At 39.5% G+C, this 21,135-nt stretch overlaps 1 protein-coding gene across 2 annotated transcripts in view; it reads right to left on the bottom strand.

The window, feature by feature from the left end:
• Positions 1–20,358, bottom strand: part of zgc:101566 (Transmembrane protein 263-B-like) — a 25,536-nt gene extending 5,178 nt beyond the window's left edge. Inside the window, exons 1-3 of one of the 2 annotated variants that reach the window (XR_003461342.1) lie at positions 20,256–20,358; positions 18,386–18,509; positions 14,884–15,216 (exon numbers count right to left, since the gene is read on the bottom strand). Coding sequence is in view for 1 of the 2 variants with exons in the window: in XM_010755031.3 (XP_010753333.3) it covers positions 14,936–15,216; positions 18,386–18,509; positions 20,256–20,261 (411 nt within the window). In the remaining variant the exon portion in view is untranslated. Of the gene's footprint in view, positions 1–11,771; positions 15,217–18,385; positions 18,510–20,255 lie in introns of those variants that run through there. The other variant, XM_010755031.3, reaches the window with a different exon arrangement.
• Between the last annotated feature and the right edge of the window lie 777 nt (positions 20,359–21,135).

The raw sequence follows: 21,135 nt of genomic DNA, 5'->3' as shown, positions 1-21,135 counted from the left end.
TTCGTACACAAGGCAATTCATAGTGCTTTACACGAGGCAAGGAAAAACATTTGACATTAAGACAGCAATAGCAATGAAATAAAAATTAAAAAAGAGAAGAAAATTTAATTAAAAACATCAGAATGTCATTTAAAATCATTAAAATAGCATGAAAAACAATTTAAAACATTAAGCAAAATCACTGGATTATGTTAAAAATTCTTTAAAAGTTTTTTAAAAGAGCTCAGCATAAGCACGTGAAAATAGAAAGTTTTTAACCTGGATTTAAAAGTGCTAAGAGTTGGGGCTGATTCTGTCCTGCTGGTAGTTTGTTCCAGTTGTGAGCACATAACTGCTAAATGCTGCTTCACCGTCTGGTTTGAACTCTGTGCTCCCCTATCTGACCTGAGTCCGTAGATCTCAGAGCCCTACTGGGTCTATATTCTACTAAAATTCGTTTATGTATTGTGGGCCTAAACCATTCAGTGATTTGTAAACTAGTAGCAGAACTTTAAAATCTATTCTGTGGCTAACTGGGAGCCAGTGTAAAGACTTAGAACTGGGGTGATGTGTTCTGATCTCTTTGTTCTGGTCAAAACTCGAGCTGCTGCGTTCTGAATGGCTGAGCTGTTTGATACTTTTTTGGGGGAGTCCAGTCAAAAGACCATTACAGTGTCAAGTCTACTGGAGTAAAGCATGGATCCGCTTCTCCTGATCTGTTTGGGACATAAACGCCTTAACTCTGGATATGTTCTTAAGTTGGAGAAGGCTGTTTTGGTGACTGATTTTATGTGACTGTTGAAGGTCAGATCTGAGTCTATCACACCGCCAGGTTTCGGACTTGGTCTTTAGTTTCTGAGACAGTAACTCAAGGTGTTTACTGACAGCAACCCTCTTCTCTTTATTGCCAAAAACAATACCTCAGTTTTTTCTTGATTTAACTGAAGAAAATTTTGGTTCATCCAATTTTTGACTTGCTCTAGACAGTTACACAATGACTCTATAGGACTGCAGTCATCTGGGGACAGCGCAAGATTATCTGTGTGTCATCTGCATAACTATGATAGTTGACCTAGAATTCTGCAGAATTTGACCCAAAGGCAGCATATATAGGCTGAACAAAGGGGTCCAAGGGGTCCAAGAACTGACCCCTGAGGAACCCCACATGTCACAACCCTCAGTGAAGAATCGCTACTGTATACATATATACTATTCCATTTCCATTCATTTTTCATTTCTTTTATTATAAATATTCAATAACAGCATGTTTTATTTGATAAGTAAAAACTATTGTTTGTACATATTAAAAACTACAGAAAACTAAATGTGGTAAATGTCAAGCATACCCTGTCTTGTTTTCAATTTCAATTTTGAAATTATTTATATCGCCCTTCATAACAAAAGTTATCTAATGACACTTTTCATGCAGAGAGGTCTAGACCATACTCTTTATGTACATCCTTGAGCAGCCTGGTTGGGATGGGGTCTAAGAGAGAGGCTGACGGTTTTAATGAAGAAATTATTGAAGTTATTGATGAAGCGGATGGGAGAAAAACAATCTAAAATATATATCAGGTTTTACAGGTTTTTCATCAGCATATTTCATGTCATTGTTTCTCACACAGCCTTTTAATCAAGACTTTTTGATACTTGTCTCATCCAAGCAGGAAATTAAACTCAATAAAATGTCAACCAGTCATTGTCAGTTTTTCTATCTGATGTCTCTTTAGGTTGGCCGGATCTGTCTTTTTATAACAACATTGGTTTCATTTTATACCATAAACTGACTTCAAATGTTCTAACATGATTTAAAAAAGATGTTTTGTGTACTCAGTTTTGTGGTATAATTTTATTTGTATAGCCCAAGTCACAAAGTACATTTGCCTCAGAGGGCTTTACATCTGTACAGGGAGTGACACCCTCTGTCCTTAGACCCTCGGTTCCAGTGAGGAAAACTGAAAAACCTTAACAGGGAAAAAAAGTGGAAGAAAACCTCAGGAAGAGCCACAGAGGAGGGATCCCTCTCCCAGGACGGACAGACGTGCAATGGATGTCACGTGTACAGGACAAATCAACACAAACATATTGTACAATACAATGACTGAAAATGACAATGACATCACAATGAATGATAAAAATGACAATGAATTACAATGACTGATATAAAATGACAATGAATACATGAATTATAAAATGATTACCGTAGCAGTGGAACTGTGATAGAGAAGAGAGACACAGATGCACAGCAGCAGCAAATCATCAACTAACTATAAACTGTATGGAGATATGGTAGAAAATGACAGTGGTAATATGTGTAGTGGACGTCATGCAGGACCACAGCAGCAGCCACGATCCATGAGAACCTGCTGGACGACAGAGCACAGAAACTCCAGGGAAGAAGTTTAGTTAGTAGTTAGTAGTAGTTAGTAACATGCATTAATGAGACATGTATGTTCACAGATGGTGAGAGAGAGAGAGACAGAGAAAAAGAAGGAGTTTTCAGTAAGGGAGATGTGACTGCATCGTTAACCAATACCCTGCCTGACTAGGCAACCCTGGAGAGAGAGAGAGAGAGAGGGGGAGGGAGGGGGAGTCCCCCGCAGTCTAATCCTATGCAGCACATAACTAAGGGATGACCTGAGCCAGCCCTAACTATAAGCTCTATCAAAAAGGAAAGTCTTAAGTCTATCTTAAAAGTGTGACGTGTCTGCCTCCTGAACCCAGAAAGGTAGTTTGTTCCACAGAAGAGGAGCCTGATACTGAAAGCTCTGGCTCCCATCTACTTTTGGAGACTATAGGAACCACAAGGAACCAGCATCCTGAGAGCGCACGTGTTCTAGAGGGGTACTAAGGTATTATGAGCTCTTTTAGATAGATGGTGCCTGACCATGAAGAGCTTTGTAAGTAAGGAGAAGAATTTTAAATTCTATTCTAGTTTAAAGGCCAATGCAAGGAAGCCAAAATGGGAGATTTGATCTCTGATCTTGGTTCCTGTCAGAACACGTGCAGCAGCATTCTGAATTAACTTCAAAGTCTAAGAGACTTATTGGAGCAGCCTGATAACAAAGAGTTACAATAGTCCAGCCTAGAAGTAAGAATCTGCTTGAGATACAGTGCGTCTTGGCGATCATGTTACGTAAGTGGAAGAATGCAGTCCTTGAAATTTGTTTTATGTGGACGTTAAAGGACAAATCCTGATCAAAAACAACTCCAAGATTCTTTACCGTGGAGCTGGAGGCCAGGGTGATCCCTAACTAAAACTAAGTCTCTAAAGAGAGTTTCTGAGGTGTTTGGGTCCACTTACACAGAACTTCTGTTTTGTCTTAATAGTTTTTTTCATCAGGCTTGATCGATAAATATAATTGGGTGTCGTCAGCATAACAATGAAATTGATAGAGTGATTCCTAATAATGTTCCCTAAGGAAGCATATATAAACTGAATAGAAGTGGTCCTAGCACAGAACCTTATCTTCTGTGGAATCTGTACGGCACTCGTTTAGGAGTTGATGCTGATGAAAACAGAGAAGTACTCAAAACCAGTTTACATGGCTTGTGCCGGGTGTGCACTCTAACCTGTGTTGACAGTTTTTTGCTGATTGACTGCAAGGTGTGTTTCATGGTGCCAGGTTGTCTACACAGGGATCCAAGCTGACCAGCTGATGTAGGCACAGCCTCATTTCTCTTTACCAGATCAGCAAATGATATTTCACCCTGAGTTATAGAAAAGAATGAGCCATACAGTAACAGTACTGTGCTTGCAAAACAACGATATGAACTGAATTAATCTACCCCCCCAAATGAAAACAAGAATTATGTTGATTTCCTCTGATGTCCTTTGGTTGCTCTGCCTCCACTCTTGTTGCAAAATGAGTTTGCTGATGGACAGATAGACATACTTGTAAAGGAAAAGCTAAATAGCTAGTTAGTTGGTTAGCCATGCAGCTAGCAGTCCTAGAAAACTACTCTGCCCAGACTGGGAGCTGCTTACATTCTGTACAGAGGCTTTGGATAAGATCCACCAGGCAGCGCTCTACACTGTCCTGAATAATTTACATGTACACTTTATCCTCCTTCCTCTCTTTTTATTTAGGCTTCTCTGTGATGGACTGAGGTTTCATTTCCAGATGTTCTGGATTCAACCTCACCACTTACTTTACACATTAAGGCAAAGTGATTTGTATATTGTGCTAGATTAATAAACAGTTTTTTACGTTCAGTCTAATCTTGTTATATATAGAATAATTATAGAATACACAACTTGGCTTAGGCTGAAAAGTCTCCCAGTCTTGAGAAAGACTATGTTCATGTCAAAAACAAACTGAATTTAAATTGGAGCGAGGTGATGGAGAAAGAAGAACAGACACTCAGGCAAGAGTAACATGGCAGAAGGAGGGAGAGAGAAGTGTGAGAAACACCACCCTGAGGCATGCAGCAAATGTAGAATGAATTTATTTTCACATATAAAATGTACTGTAGATTCACTCCGGCCTAATTACAAAATCACACAAAAAGCAAACAGTTTGGTCTTCATACTATCTCACTAGGGACAGGTTAGTCACTTACTATAACCTACCTGCTGTTATAAAAAGTGTATTCTCACATCACAGAGCATTTTGCAGCTGTTTCCTGTCTGTCTGTCTGTCTGTCTGTCTGCTGTCCTGTCTGTCTGTCTCTGTCTCTCTACAGCTTGGACATCCTGTGAGCTCATCATGCTGTTGTGTCTCTCGCTTTAACAAACGCTCAGCTGACAAAGTGCAAAAACAAACAATACAAATACAAATTCCATATTCTCATTTACAGGTCTGTTATTCCTGATCTTTTTTGGAAAGAACTTCTCTTATTACACACAGAATTTAATTTTTCACTTTTGAATGTTCATATGACCTGCTATGCACGCAACTCTACGTTACACAAACAAGTAAAGTTCTTTATCTTAATGAATGAAGAAACTATTCTAAAAAAATCGGACCAAATAAAGTGTGACTGCGCTGGTTTGGTCCACAATACTAATACTGGCCTATTTATCTGTACATGGGCATGTTGCGTTGACATTTTGAACCGTTATTGCTGTTTTCTTGGGCACATTAAGCACAATAGAAGAAAATAAAGTCACTGATCTTAATCTGATTTGGGACATCACCCCAAACAGTGATCTTAGTTAAGAAAGTGTTCAGTAACAGATCGCCCTCTACACTTTCAGTATAGTATCATACAGCTTAGTTTCTTTTCATGTGGCATGTTGACTTTTCATAATTTTTTTCTTTCACCCTTTTTAACATATTTCACAAATAAACTGGAGATATGATTGACCATTATGGCGTGTACCGTGTGGTCTGTAAAATGGGAACACATAAATGTTCTGTGGTAAACAGGCTCCAGTATACTGTTATACTGTATATGTACTGTAGGTTGCCAGTAAAAACATGCAGTGCCATTGTATACAGTACACACATCAGAGATCAAGTAAAGGGACATGATCTCAATACTAATATGAACATGGATGGAGTGGCTGCTGATTATGATACTATTGCAAATAATCTGCATTGGACATTGACACCGAAATTCTCATCTTGGTTTAACGCTCATTATTGTGAACTCCTGTCTGCTGCATGCAGAGGTCTGGACAGCTCAACAGTTCGTTTAACAAAGATATTTTTTTTGCTGGATGACAACTTTTGTGGATATGAGTACCTGTGTGTGTGCGCGCTGCATGTACCACAACATTCACAGGAACTTAATACTTATACAAAATAGTGTGCTTTAAGCTTCTTCTGTGTCTGCTGTAAGTCGTTTTCAAACCTCAGTGGCTCAAGAGTTGCCCGCAGATATAATGTTCTATCTTACCTGTCATGAAACCATCCCAAAATCTACACGTTTTGATTTTTCAGTCCATTTACAAACTTTGTTTCACTCGGCGCTCAGCTCCACTGTCTGTGTCTCTGCTACCAGGATTTTACTAAGAATAAGATGCATCGATTCACAAACACTTAGATGGACATGCTATATGGCTGCATATGTTTATGTCATAATGCCCCACATATTAATAACTCCGCTGAACCACAGATGAACAAGGGTAAGGGGAGTGGTGGTGTTGATACTTAAGTTACTGATGAATAAAAAAAACCTCCTTCCACTTTCTGTCTGACAGAACGAATAAGACTCAACAAACCTCTCAATTCAATTTTATCTTATTAGAACTTGTCAATGTGTCAGCAGGTCCAATGCCAGGCAGCTTGCTTGCATGGAAGAGTTATTTTATTTGGTATGCCGGGTGATATTATCGGTACCACACATCACCTCATATTTTACATTTGATGAATGACAATTAAATACTTGCTTCTTGTCTGCATTACTACAAACTACAGCATTACATCAAAAACCAGGGCATCCTTATTCGTTTCAGTGGAAAACTGTGAACAGCACAATTTACTTTACCTTGTGATCAAGATCGGGACAAATGATTGTCGCCATGCTTCGTTCCAAAGTACTTCCGCTGTGCACTTTTTTTGTGTCTATTAAACCTTTAAACTCATAAATCTATTTGTAAGGCTGTATTTTCTCTTTCCTTTCTGATATATTGTGCTAAAAGACAAACCGAAAAGCAAAGAACAAACATGAATACAGGGTTGCAAACAAAACCTCCCTGGCAGTTGTAATCTTGACTCATGGGTGCAGGACTAAGGGTAGCTAAGAACCTATCTATTAAGCAGTTAGTTGAAATGAACTAACTGGCACCACCAAACACTGACCGCTAAGATGATGTCTTTAGAGTGAACTCATCACACTTAGTTCCCTTGTGTTTCTTTGCCAGGTGTCTTCGATATCAGAGCACTTTGTCTTGTTATAGCTCACAGTATTTAGCCGTTCAGTTGTCTTGATTGCTGTATGCTGTCAGGTCATGAATTCTATCACCCTATCTCACAAAAGCAGCGTAAGAAAGGATTCATGAGATTGATGAAGATGAAGACTTAGGTTGTGCAAAGTGAAAGTAAACATGTTGTAAGTTTCACGACACTGACCATGTAACAGAAAATAACAAACTGAGCAGTAACATGCACGCAGAGCTGAATCACTCATTCTGGATTCTCACTAGATCTGTAGCATCTTACCTAACCAGTCCATTTACGGTATACCATGTGATCCCAAACTCAAACACAAAAGATCATCTACTTTAATATACTCTTAACGAAACGTTTAAACTCGAGTTGAGTTCAAAGGAAACTGTGTGTCACTCTGTGTTCAGGCATGCAGATACAAAGCATCTCTCTCACGTAATCTCTGATGTTTTCTGTGACGATCTGAAACGTTCTCCATGCATCATGGGACATTTAGTAAAAACTGAACATTTCGCAACTTTTCAACGCCATGTGCAGTGAGTTCCCGATTGACTTGGCCATTTTTGGTTGCTCTGCAAAGACTATTGAATTACCACGCAATGTGCAGATGGCTTGGCGGACTGGAATGGTGGTGGCTAAGAAACTTATTCTCCAGACGTGGAAGTCCACTACTCCACCTTGTTTTGCACACTGGCTGAAAGAAATGCTGTCCATTACACAGTTGGAAAAACTCCGTTTGTACAATCCCAATGCACAAAATAGATTCAAGAAAATATGGGGACCTTTCTTGGCACACTGTCACATCACCTGATAACCACAGGGACTCTGACTTATCTGGCCACATAACTATGTAACACAGTGTTGGATTGGAATAACTCATTTATGTAATTTTACCTTGCTCTGGAGATATTGTTTTTGTGACAACTTTGTTTGAACAAAATAGCTACTTTGTGAACGGCTTGGCAGCCCTTTGCGTTTTTGTTTTGTTGTTTTTTGTATGTTGCTGTTGATTGTTCTTATGTATGTTCTGTTACTGTTTTTTAAAAAAACTTGTAACCTATAAATAAAGTAATTTTAAAAAAAAAACTCGAGCTGCTGTGTTCTGAATGAGATGCAGCTGTTTGATACTTTTTTGGGGGAGTCCAGTCAAAAGACCATTACAGTAGTCAAGTCTACTGGAGATGAAAGCATGGATCAGCTTCTCCTGATCTGTTTGGGACATAAAGCCCTTAACTCTGGATATGTTCTTAAGTTGGTAGAAGGCTGTTTTGGTGACTGATTTTATGTGACTGTTGAAGGTCAGATCTGAGTCTATCAACACGCCAAGGTTTCGGACTTGGTCTTCAGTTTCTAGAGACAGTAACTCAAGGTGTTTACTGACAGCAACCCTCTTCTCTTTATTGCCAAAAACAATTACCTCAGTTTTTTCTTGATTTAACTGAAGAAAATTTTGGTTCATCCAATTTTTGACTTGCTCTAGACAGTTACACAATGACTCTATAGGACTGCAGTCATCTGGGGACAGCGCAAGATATATCTGTGTGTCATCATAACTATGATAGTTGACATTAGAATTCTGCAGAATTTGACCCAAAGGCAGCATATGTAGGCTGAACAAAAGGGGTCCAAGGGGTCCAAGAACTGACCCCTGAGGAACCCCACATGTCACAACCCTCAGTGAAGAATCAGCTACTGTATACATATATACATAATTTCCATTTCCATTCATTTTTCATTTTATCTTTAATATATAAATATTTTACAATAACAGCATGTTTTATTTGATAAAGTAAAAACTATGATTTTGTACATATTAAAAACTACAGAAAACTAAATGTGGTAAATGTCAAGCATACCCTGTCTTGTTTTCAATTTCAATTTTGAAATTATTTATATAGCGCCATATCATAACAAAAGTTATCTAATGACACTTTTCATGCAGAGCAGGTCTAGACCATACTCTTTATGTACATCCTTGAGCAGCCTGGTTGGGATGGGGTCTAAGAGAGAGGCTGACGGTTTAAATGAAGAAATTATTGAAGTTATTTGATGAAGGTCGATGGGAGAAAAACAATCTAAATATATATCAGGTTTTACAGGTTTTTCATCAGCATATTTCATGTCATTGTTTCTCACACAGCCTTTAAATCAAGACTTTTTGATACTTGTCTCATCCAAAGCAGGAAATTAAACTCAATAAAATGTCAACCAGTCATTGTCAGTTTTTCTATCTGATGTCTCTTTAGGTATGGCCGGATCTGTCTTTTTATAACAACATATGGTTTCATTTATACCAATAAACTGACTTCAAATGTTCTAACATTGATTTAAAAAAGATGTTTTGTGTACTCAGTTTTGTGGTATAATTTTATTTGTATAGCCCAAAGTCACAAAGTACATTTGCCTCAGAGGGCTTTACAATCTGTACAGGGAGTGACACCCTCTGTCCTTAGACCCTCGGTTCCAGTGAGGAAAAAACTTTAACAGGGAAAAAAGGTGGAAGAAACCTCAGGAAGAGCCACAGAGGAGGGATCCCTCTCCCAGGACGGACAGACGTGCAATGGATGTCACGTGTACAGGACAAAATCACACCACATATGTACAATGACAGACTGACAAAAGACAATGACTCACAATGAATGATAAAATGACAATGAATTACAATGACTGATAAAATGACAATGAATTACAATGAATTAAAATGATTACAGTAGCAGTGGAACCTGTGATAGAGACAGAGAGACACAGATGCACAGCAGCAGCAAATCATCAACTAACTATAAACTGTAATGGAGATATGGTAGAAATAATGACAGTGGTAATATGTGTAGTGGACGTCATGCAGGACCACAGCAGCCCACGATCCATGAGAACCTGCTGGAGACAGAGCACAGAAACTCCAGGGAAGAAGTTTAGTTAGTAGTTAGTAGTAGTTAGTAACATGCATTAATGAGACATGTATGTCACAGATGGTGAGAGAGAGAGAGACAGAGAAAGAGAGTTTTCAGTAAGGGAGATGTGACTGCATCGTTAACCAATACCCTGCCTGACTAGGCATAACCTGGAGAGAGAGAGAGAGAGAGAGAGGGGAGGAGGGGAGTCCCCCGCAGTCTAATCCTATGGCAGCATAACTAAGGGATGACCTGAGCCAGCCCTAACTATAAGCCTATCAAAAAGGAAAGTCTTAAGTCTATCTTAAAAGTGTGACCGTGTCTGCCTCCTGAACCCAGAAAGGTAGTTTGTTCCACAGAAGAGGAGCCTGATACTGAAAGCTCTGGCTCCATCTACTTTTGGAGACTATAGGAACCACAAGGAACCCAGCAGTCCTGAGAGCGCAGTGTCTAGAGGGGTAGTAAGGTATTATGAGCTCTTTTAGATAGATGGTGCCTGACCATGAAGAGCTTTGTAAGTAAGGAGAAGAATTTTAAATTCTATTCTAGATTTAAAGTAGCCAATGCAAGGAAGCCAAAATGGGAGAGATGTGATCTCTGATCTGGCCTGTCAGAACACGTGCAGCAGCATTCTGAATTAACTGCAAAGTCCTAAGAGACTTATTGGAGCAGCCTGATAACAAAGAGTACAATAGTCAGGCCTTGAAGTAAGAATCTGCTTGAGATACAGTGCGTCTTGGCGATCATGTTACGTAAGTGGAAGAATGCAGTCCTTGAAATTTGTTTTATGTGGACGTTAAAGGACAAATCCTGATCAAAAACAACTCCAAGATTCTTTACAGTGGAGCTAGAGGCCAGGGTGATCCCATCTAAAGTAACTAAGTCTCTAGAAAGAGAATTTCTGAGGTGTTTGGGTCCAATTACAAGAACTTCTGTTTTGTCTGAAATAGTTTTTTTCATCAGGCTTGATCGATAAATATAATTGGGTGTCGTCAGCATAACAATGAAAATTGATAGAGTGATTCCTAATAATGTTCCCTGAAGGAAGCATATATAAACTGAATAGAAGTGGTCCTAGCACAGAACCTTATCTTCTGTGAATCTGTACGGCACTCGTTTAGGAGTTGATGCTGAAAACAGAAGAAGTACTCAAAACCAGTTTACATGGACTTTGTGCCGGGTGTGCACTGCACTAACCTGTGTTGACAGTTGATTGCTGATTGACTGCAAGGTGTGTTTCATGGTGCCAGGTTGTCTACACAGGGATCCAAGCTGACCAGCTGATGTAGGCACAGCCTCATTTCTCTTTACCAGATCAGCAAATGATATTTCACCCTGAGTTATAGAAAAGAATGATGCCATACAGTAACAGTGACTGTGCTTGCAAAACAACGATATGAACTGAATTAATCTACCACCCACAAATGAAACAAGAATTATGTTGATTTCCCTCTGATGTCCTTTGGTTGCTCTTGTTGCAAAATGAGTTTGCTGATGGACAGATAGACATACTTGTAAAGGAAAAGCTAAATAGCTAGTTAGTTGAGTTAGCCATGCAGCTAGCAGTCCTAGAAACTAACTCTGCCCAGACTGGGAGCTGCTTACACTTCTAGTACAGAGGCTTTGGATAAGATCCACCAGGCAGCGCTCTACACTGTCATGAATAATTTACATGTACACTTTATCCTCCTTCCTCTCTCTTTTCATTTAGGCTTCTCTGTGATGGACTGAGGTTTCATTTCCAGATGTTCTGGATTCAACCTCACCACTTACTGTACACATTAAGGCAAAGTGATTTGTTATATTGTGCTAGATTAATAAAACAGATTTTTTTTTTTACAGTTCAGTCTAATCTTGTTATATATAGAATAATTATAGAATACACAACTTGGCTTAGGCTGAAAAGTCTCACAGTCTTGAGAAAGACTATGTTCATGTCAAAAAAGCAAACTGAATTTAAATTGAGAGAGCGAGGGTGATGGAGAAAGAAGAAACTCAGGCAAGAAGTAACATGGCAGAAGGAGGGAGAGAAGAAAGTGTGAGAAACACCACCCTGAGGCATGCAGCAAATGTAGAATGAATTTATTTTCTCACATATAAAAATGTACTGTAGATTCACTCCGGCCTAATTACAAAATTCACACAAAAGCAAACAGTTTGGTCTTCATACTATCTCATCATATGGGACAGGTTAGTCACTTACTATAACCTACATGCTGTTATAAAAAGTGTATTCTCACATCACAGAGCATTTTGCAGCTGTTTCCTGTCTGTCTGTCTGTCTGTCTGTCTGTCTGTCTGTCTGTCTCTGTCTTCATACAGCTGTGACATCCTGTGAGCTCATCATGCTGTTGTGTCTCTCGCTTTAACAAACGCTCAGCTGACAAAGTGCAAAAACAACAAATACAAATACAAATTCAATATTCTCATTTCACAGGTCTGTTATTTCCTGATCATTTTCTGGAAAGAACTCTCTTATTACACACAGAATTTAATTTTTCACTTTTGAATGTTCATATGACCTGCTATGCAGCAACTCTACGTTACACAAACAAGTAAAGTCTCTTTATCTATAATGAATGAAGAAACTATTCTAAAAAATCATGGACCAAATAAAGTGTGACTGCGCTGGTTTGGTCCACAATACTAATACTGGCCTATTTAATCTGTACATGGGCATGTTGCGTTGACATTTTGAACCGTTATTGCTGTTTTCTTGGGCACATTAAGCACAATAGAAGAAAATAAAGTCACTGATCTTAATCTGATTTGGGACATCCACCCAAACAGATGATCTTAAGTTAAGAAAGTGTCTCAGTAACAGGTCGCCCTCTACACTTTCAGTATAGTATCATACAGCTTAGTTTCTTTTCATCTGTGGCATGTTGACTTTTCATAATGTTTATTTTCTTTCACCCTTTTTAACATATTTCACAAATAAACTGGAGATATGATTGACAATTGTGGCTGTACCGTGTGGTCTGTAAAATGGGAACACATAAATGTTCTGTGGTAAACAGGCTCCAGTATACTGTATATACTGTATATGTACTGTAGGTTGCCAGTAAAAACATGCAGTGCCATTGTATACAGTACACACATCAGAGATCAAGTAAAGGGACATGATCTCAATACTAAATATGAACATGGATGGAGTGGCTGCTGATTATGATACACATATTGCAAATAATCTGCATTGGACATTGACACAGAAATTCTCATCTCTGGTTTAACGCTCATTATTGATGGAACTCCTGTCTGCTGCATGCAGAGGTCTGGACAGCTCAACAGTCTGTTTAACAAAGATATTTTTTTTGCTGGATGACAACTTTTGTGGATATGAGTACGTGTGTGTGTGCGCGCATGCATGTACACACACATTCACAAGGAACTTAATACTTAATACAAAATAGTTGCTTTAAGCTTCTTCTGTGTCTGCTGTAAGTCGTTTTCAAACCTCAGTGGCTCAAGAGTTGCCCGCAGATAATAATGTTCTATTTTACCTGTCATGAAACCATCCCAAAATCTACACGTTTTGATTTTTCAGTCCATTTACAAACTTTGTTTCACTCGGCGCTCAGCTCCACCTGTCTGTGTCTCTGCTACCAGGATTTTACTAAGAATAAGATGCATCGATTCACAAACACATTAGATGGACATGCTATATGGCTGCATATGTTTATGTCATAATGCCCCACATATTAATAACTCTACCGCTGAACCACAGATGAACAAGGGTAAGGGGAGTGGTGGTGTTGATATACTTAAGTTACTGATGAATAAAAAAAACCTCCTTCACCTTTCTGTCTGACAGAACGATAAAGACTCAACAAACCTCTCAATTCAAATTTTTATCTTATTAGAACTTTGTCAGTGTAGTCAGCAGGTCCAATGCCAGGCAGCTTGCTTGCATGGAAGAGTTATTTTAATTTGGTATGCAGGTGATATTATCGGTACCACACATCACCTCATATTTTACATTTGATGAATGACAATTAAATACTTGCTTCTTGTCTGCATTACTACAAACTACAGCATTACATCAAAACCAGGGCATCCTTATTCGTTTCAGTGAGGAAACTGTGAACAGCACAATTCTACTGTTTACCTTGTGATCAAGATCAGGGACAAAATGATTGTCGCCATGCTTTCGGTTCCAAAGTACTTCCGCTGTGCACTTTTTTGGTGTCTATTAAACCTTTAAACTCAAAAATCTATTTGTAAGGCTGTATTTTCTCTTTCCTTTCTGATATATTGTGCTAAAGACAAACCGAAAAGCAAAGAACAAACATGAATACAGGGCTGCAAACAAAACCTCCCTGGCAGTTGTAAATATCTGACTCATGGGTGCAGGACTAAGGGTAGCTAAGAACCTATCTATTAAGCAGTTAGTTGAAATGAACTAACTGGCACCACCAAACACTGACCGCTAATGATGTCTTTAGAGTGAACTCATCACACTTAGTTCCCTTGTGTTTCTTTGCCAGGTGTCTTCGATATCAGAGCACTTTGTCTTGTTATAGCTCACAGTATTTAGCCGTCCAGTTGTCTTGATTGCTGTATGCTGTCAGGTCATGAATTCCTATCAGACCCTAATCTCACAAAAAGCAGCGTAAGAAAGGATTCATGAGATTGATGAAGATGAAGACTTAGGTTGTGCAAAGTGAAAGTAAACATGTTGTAAGTTTCACGACACTGACCATGTAACAGAAAATAACAAACTGAGCAGTAACATGCACGCAGAGCTGAATCACTCATTCTGGATTCTCACTAGATCTGTAGCACTCTTACCTAACCAGTCCATTTACAGGTATACCATGTGATCCCAAACTCAAACACAAAGATCATCTACTTTAATATAACTCTTAACGAAACGTTTAAACTCGAGTTGAGTTCAAAGGAACTGTGTGTCACTCTGTGTTCAGGCATGCAGATACAAAGCAATCTGTCTCTCACGTAATCTCTGATTGTTTTCTGTGACGATCTGAAACGTTGCTCCCATGCATCATGGGACATTTAAGTAAAACTGAACATTTCGCAACTTCTCAACGCCATGTGCAGTGAGTTCCAGATTGACAATGACTGCTGCTCTTGTATCTTTATAGCTGCATGAGTGAATACATGCTGTGATGAAAATCCATTCGAAGCATTCGAGGTATTTTGCTCTCACTGCATCTCACACACACACACACACACACACACACACACACACACACAGCCCACTGTCCATCAGTCAGCTTTGTCCTTCTTCCTTGGTGTGACTTTACTTGCCACCACAGATCCCACTGCTCCGACACCTCCTGTAACCATGGAGACGCTCCCTTTGACCAATCCCACGCTGGCTGCCGGCACGCTGGTCACAGCTGTCTTGGTCAGCTCAAAACTTTTAGTTCCTACCCACGCAACGCCCCCCAGGGTTGCACCAACGGCGCTTCGTGTCATGCTGAACAGGCCGCCGCCCACTCTCCACACAACTCCTCCTTCTTCCCTGGGGTGGTCCTTATCTGTGTCTGAGAGACAAACAGAGACCGAGATGAGCAAGACAGTCAGAGACAGATATAGAGACGCAAAGTGAAAGAGACAGAGACATGGACAGAAAACTACAAACTGAAAAAACATGTATACTCATTTCTCTCTCTTTTAGTTATTCAAACAGTACACTCAAAAAAATATTTATGCTTATGCATGCATTTCAATTAGATAGAAAATTTCCATCCATTTCAATTACATGGTTTTAATATAAATAAACTAACAAACTTAATGTGACGCAAGTAATAAGATTAATGTAATAGTACTACAACGTAAAAAACTCAAAACGACTGCATTCATTTTCTCTGTTGGGTTTGGGCAAACAAATTGATTTTATTAATATTGAATGCATAAACCTGGTTACTACTACACTGCTGTGTAGTGGAAGCACATTGAGTTTATTAGTACTATTACATTCATCTTATTACTTGCGTCACATTAAGTATATCACTTAATTTATATTAAACCTAAGTAATTAAAATGGATGGAAATTTTCTATGTAATTCAAATGCATGAGTCCTGCATTTTGACCCTTTTTTTTTTTGAGTGTAAGTACCTTTATGTTAATTACTCCATCCTTCTCCACTTAATGAGACGACAGAGGTCCTTTAGAGTGGTCAGGACTCCGAGAGAGACAGAGAAAAACACAACAAACTGGTTGTTGTGGAGAAATTGCTGAAGTCAAAGGTCAATGGTGAAGTCAGGAGGGAAGAAAGTGTTCAGGAGCCTCTGATGTCTTATGCTGTATTATTTATTGACGCTTGGCCAAGGAGAACTAGAGACACTCTCAAAGTACACCTGAAGTGCTTGAGTCGGTCTCACATTCTGATGAACTCATGCTGGTGGTCACACTTTAAACCCTCATAGATGACGCCACAAATACTTTACGCCCAAAATAGTCAAAGGGAATGCATTTACCCATGTTCGTGTTCACCTTCAACACATTCTAGTCTGGAGACACTGTTGTCTGTTCATGCTAATGGAACGTCAACAGTTAGCTACCTATTATGTCTAGGAATGCAGCAACAGGTCTCTTCGACCCTGGACACCACAGAGTTGAGATATGGTGGCACCTAGTCAAAGACAAACAACTAATACTGCAGAGGACCACAAGGCTCACACGTGACCTCGTGTAACCCAAAAAGAGAAAATTCCATAACACTGGTCAAGAGGGCCAGCCCTGTCCTGGACTGCCCCCTAGACTCCACAGAGGAAGTGTTTACTGAAAATAAACCATGTAAGTTTCATTGCATGGTTTAATGCGAAACAACCAGCGTTAGCAGAGACTGGCAGAAGACACTGATCAGGACTGAAGGAAGCTGTTGTAGAACCAATTCTTCAAAAAGCCACATTCTAATTGTAATGGCTTAAAGAAGTTATCAGGGCTGAAACACTGAGGCCGAGTTGTAGGGTCAATCCAGTTTGGACCTTCTCCAACCTCATTATGAGCAGTTTATCCAGTCTCAGGAAGCCAGCTGAGCTGTAATCCAGCCAACACAGTCCACACCTGTACAGCAGCTTCTGCACAGTTTACAGCCAGAATCTGGTTCTTCCTCTGTGGACAACCAGCACTGACCACTGCTTCAGTAGCATTTTTTTATTATGTTTGAAACAAATTTAGAATTGAGGTATCTTGAGTTGTGGTCGCAGACCCACTGTGCAATGTTGACTTTTATCTGGATAGGGGAGAAAGCCTTTGACAGGGACGATCACTGGTTCCTCTTTTCAGTTCTGGCCTGGTTGTCAGTGCTCAATTCCCAAATGTAAATGTAAATGACTGCACTCATATTGCAACAATTGCTCTAACAGACTAAATAAATACATAGTAGTAACTTAAGCCTGTTGTGCTTTTGAACTAAAATGCATCTTGCATGTATAATAATAAAAGTTTGAAATGTTAGTACAGTAGAAATTGTGCCACTTCTTGGCCGAATACAGTGGGCCAAGAAGCCTGTGAGTTTACTGATAAGAAGACACAGGCCTGGCAGTACAAAAAAGGCTGGGCCAAAATGGCTACAGGGCAGTGTCTGGGGAAAGACCATCAAATTGGAAACTCCCCAAGTTTGCCAGGTGTGTGTCCTGAAGTGACCTGAACACCTGGCAGACACCATCAGATTGGAGAGTCCCCAAGTTTTCCAGGTGTGTGACCAAGAGTAACCCATGTATGTCCTGGAGTGACCTGAACACCTGGCATATATTTATACCATTAGGTCGTGGGTAGGCAAAAAGGCATGTGTCCACATCGATATGTTGTGGGTGAATAAAAAAGGTGGGCAGGGCTTGCATCACTGATGTATAAAACTGAAAAGTATAAAAGGAGATGCTTCGAGACTGAAAAACAGTCTTTCCATGTATGACTTGGGCTTTGTTTGTCTGTCAAAATAATAAAAGTTCTATCTGCTACAAACTTGATGAATCCTGCGTGTTGTGACTACCAAAAAGAAACTCGATTAGTCATTAATGGTGGCTTGAGAATTGTTCTTCACTCGGTTTCAGGCAAAACAAAATACTGTGCAAAGGTTTCTTCTGTTTCAGGCGAGGTTCCCATTTATTGCAAAAGAAATGAAAAAAAAAACAAAAAACATTACCATGTAGGTTGTTGGTGACTGGAGCTTAACATAAAGCTGCTTTTCAGCTGGATGCTGATAAGAACTGGTGTGCCCCACACAACCATTCAACTCAAACTGATTTCAGTCCTATTCTATACACCTGGTGCTGGGTGTATAATTAGACAGAAACAAAAATACTACACCCTAGTGGTCAAACAAAACACACACACAGAAATGGCTCCTATACTGTGTGTTGTTTTTTTCCACCTGGAGAATAAAACTATTTGACCTAATTTGGACAAGTTTGGAAAAATCTTCTGAACAACACAACGTGTTTGACTGAGACCCAACAATTTGATTTCTTATATACAGTCCAATTATATTTCATAATGGAGAAATGTGAGAGTGTTGTAGCCTGAACATGAGGTTCATACACATGCGCACATCTTCAAATTGATTGTGATTTATGAAATAAAAATGATATGTTATATTCACAGTGGGTAACAGTAATAATATCAGGGGTATCAGGATCCACTGTGAGACTGCTGTACAACCCTGCACACTGTGAATACAGCCTATGGATGTACAGTAGTTCCCTCACCATGGGAGTGTTCCTCTTGGAGGTAAGGGGGGACTTCCTCCTCTTCAATGAGGTGATTGTTTTCAACTGGCTCAGCTGGAGAAAAGCTGTTCTCCTCTTCTACCCCCTGCTGTGAAGTCATCACCTGAAAGACAGCATGCAGTGCAAACAGTTCTCCAGAGAAAAGCTGTTAACTGAAGAACAGTCAGCAAGCAACAGTAAGGTGCATAGTTTTCATAACAGAAAACTGAATTTTTCATGAAAATACAACAGCTCTGGCTGGCTGACACATATTCTAGTGAAAACACTTGATTGACAAGTGGGTGCCGTTACAGATGGCATGTTCGAATATCCAGGCTTCATCCAGCCTGCCTTAGCTCCACCCATGTTCAAGAATCACCTGTCTGCCTGATCAGAGAGAATCAATGATGTATCTCAATCAACAACATCTCTGCAGAGCCTGTAAAGCAAGTGAGGCTAAACTTGATGCACTATCCAGGGCTAGTCTTGATGAGTGAGGTTGCAAAAATAGGTCAAGTATAATGATAATAGTTTTTATTATCTCTATATAAAAATGTGTGCATTGCTGTATAGATGTGCAGATGCAGTCATTTATCATTATTTTATGGCTTATTGTCAATTGTTCTTTTTAATGTTTGTATGTCATATGTTTAATGTTTGTATGTCATATGTTTAAATTCTTTAATAATAATTTACTTTAATAAAACTTTTTTCAGTTTTTGTTGACACTGTCAGAGCGGTATTGGTTCTATTTTATGTTTATTATTGCGGTCTTGGTGGGTGCTGTAGTCTAGGAGTACATTAGATTGAAAGGTGTTTCTAATAAAAATGTTATTGTTGTATAAATCGTTTAATGGTCTTAGTCACACCTATTTATCTGATCTACTTTCACCCTATGAACCGTCGAGGACCCTCAGGTCTTCTGGGAGTGGCCTTTTATCTATCTATCTATCTATCTATCTATCTATCTATCTATCTATCTATCTATCTATCTATCTATCTATCTATATGGGTTATAATTGCATTTATTTTTTATTACATTTTATTATCTTTTCATTTTTAAACTGCCTCCAGTGTTTCCTCAGTGTCCTCAGTTTGTGCTGTGCTTTTATTTGTTATGGGGGGTTATTGTGTACACTTGGTGTTACATTCTATTTGTAAGAAAAGTTCTGTACAAATAATATATATATATATATAGAGATATATATATATAGATACTATCTATATAATATGAACAACGATTAGCCAATCTTTCATATCTAATACCACTGCATGCAAACTACAACCTCAACAGTAAACATCATAATTAAATGAATACCTGTCTTCAACATGATAAGCTCTGTAAAAGAACAATGTATGTCAGAATATTGGATCACATGGATTGTACATTATGTGTGAAGTGGCCGGTCAGTGTTTATTAAAGTATAATTTATGCCCAGATGTCTATGTCACAAATACTGAGCCTTCAGATTCAAAGAAAAGAAAAACAAATAGCATGAAGCAACAACAGTTGCTGTGTGTGATCCAAAGTGATGGCTGTGTAATAACTCATAATTCATCTGATTCTACCAACAAGCGTCACATCTTTATGTCACACACTGTGTGCTCACAGTGAACCTGCACGTTACAGAACAACACGAGCTCATTTCACTAAGTACCTCAGCTTACACACACACACACACACACACACACACACACACACACACACACACACACACACACACACCCCGATGCCTGTAATACCGTAGACACATACAGTGTGACTTCAGCGGTGCTGTGTTTACGGACAGACTGTGACGTTCGTGAATATGAGCTGCGTCACTGCAGCTGTGGTCATGACAGACTCAGATGAAAACCGTCTCTCTCTTACCTTCATCTTGTTTACAGTCGTCCCAGATGTTTCCGCTCGCTCTCTGCTTTTATCGCTCGTGCTTCTGTTGTTTTGCTGTCAACCTGAAAGCGGAAGTGACGTCGTGTTGTTTACTGTTGGGAGCTGTAGTGTCAGCGCTCCGCCGCGCGCCGTCAGCAGAGACACAGTCAGTGTGACAGTGTGAGGATCCATACACCTGCTCAAAGCACAGATCAGTATAATGATGAGGATGTGTGAGGACAGTGTGAGGATCCATACACCTGCTCAAAGCACAGATCAGTATAATGATGAGGATGTGTGAGGACAGTGTGAGGATCCATACACCTGCTCAAAGCACAGATCAGTATAATGATGAGGATGTGTGAGGACAGTGTGAGGATCCATACACCTGCTCAAAGCACAGATCAGTATAATGATGAGGATGTGTGAGGACAGTGTGAGGATCCATACACCTGCTCAAAGCACAGATCAGTATAATGATGAGGATGTGTGAGGACAGTGTGAGGATCCATACACCTGCTCAAAGCACAGATCAGTATAATGATGAGGATGTGTGAGGACAGTGTGAGGATCCATACACCTGCTCAAAGCACAGATCAGTATAATGATGAGGATGTGTGAGGACAGTGTGAGGATCCATACACCTGCTCAAAGCACAGATCAGTATAATGATGAGGATGTGTGAGGACAGTGTGAGGATCCATACACCTGCTCAAAGCACAGATCAGTATAATGATGAGGATGTGTGAGGACAGTGTGAGGATCCATACACCTGCTCAAAGCACAGATCAGTATAATGATGAGGACGTGTGAGGACAGTGTGAGGATCCATACACCTGCTCAAAGCACAGATCAGTATAATGATGAGGACGTGTGAGGA

The sequence above is a fragment of the Larimichthys crocea genome, chromosome XXI, assembly GCF_000972845.2.
Source record: "Larimichthys crocea isolate SSNF chromosome XXI, L_crocea_2.0, whole genome shotgun sequence".
In the NCBI taxonomy this organism is placed as follows: Eukaryota; Metazoa; Chordata; class Actinopteri; family Sciaenidae; genus Larimichthys; species Larimichthys crocea.
This window is presented reverse-complemented; position numbering and strand designations above follow the sequence as displayed.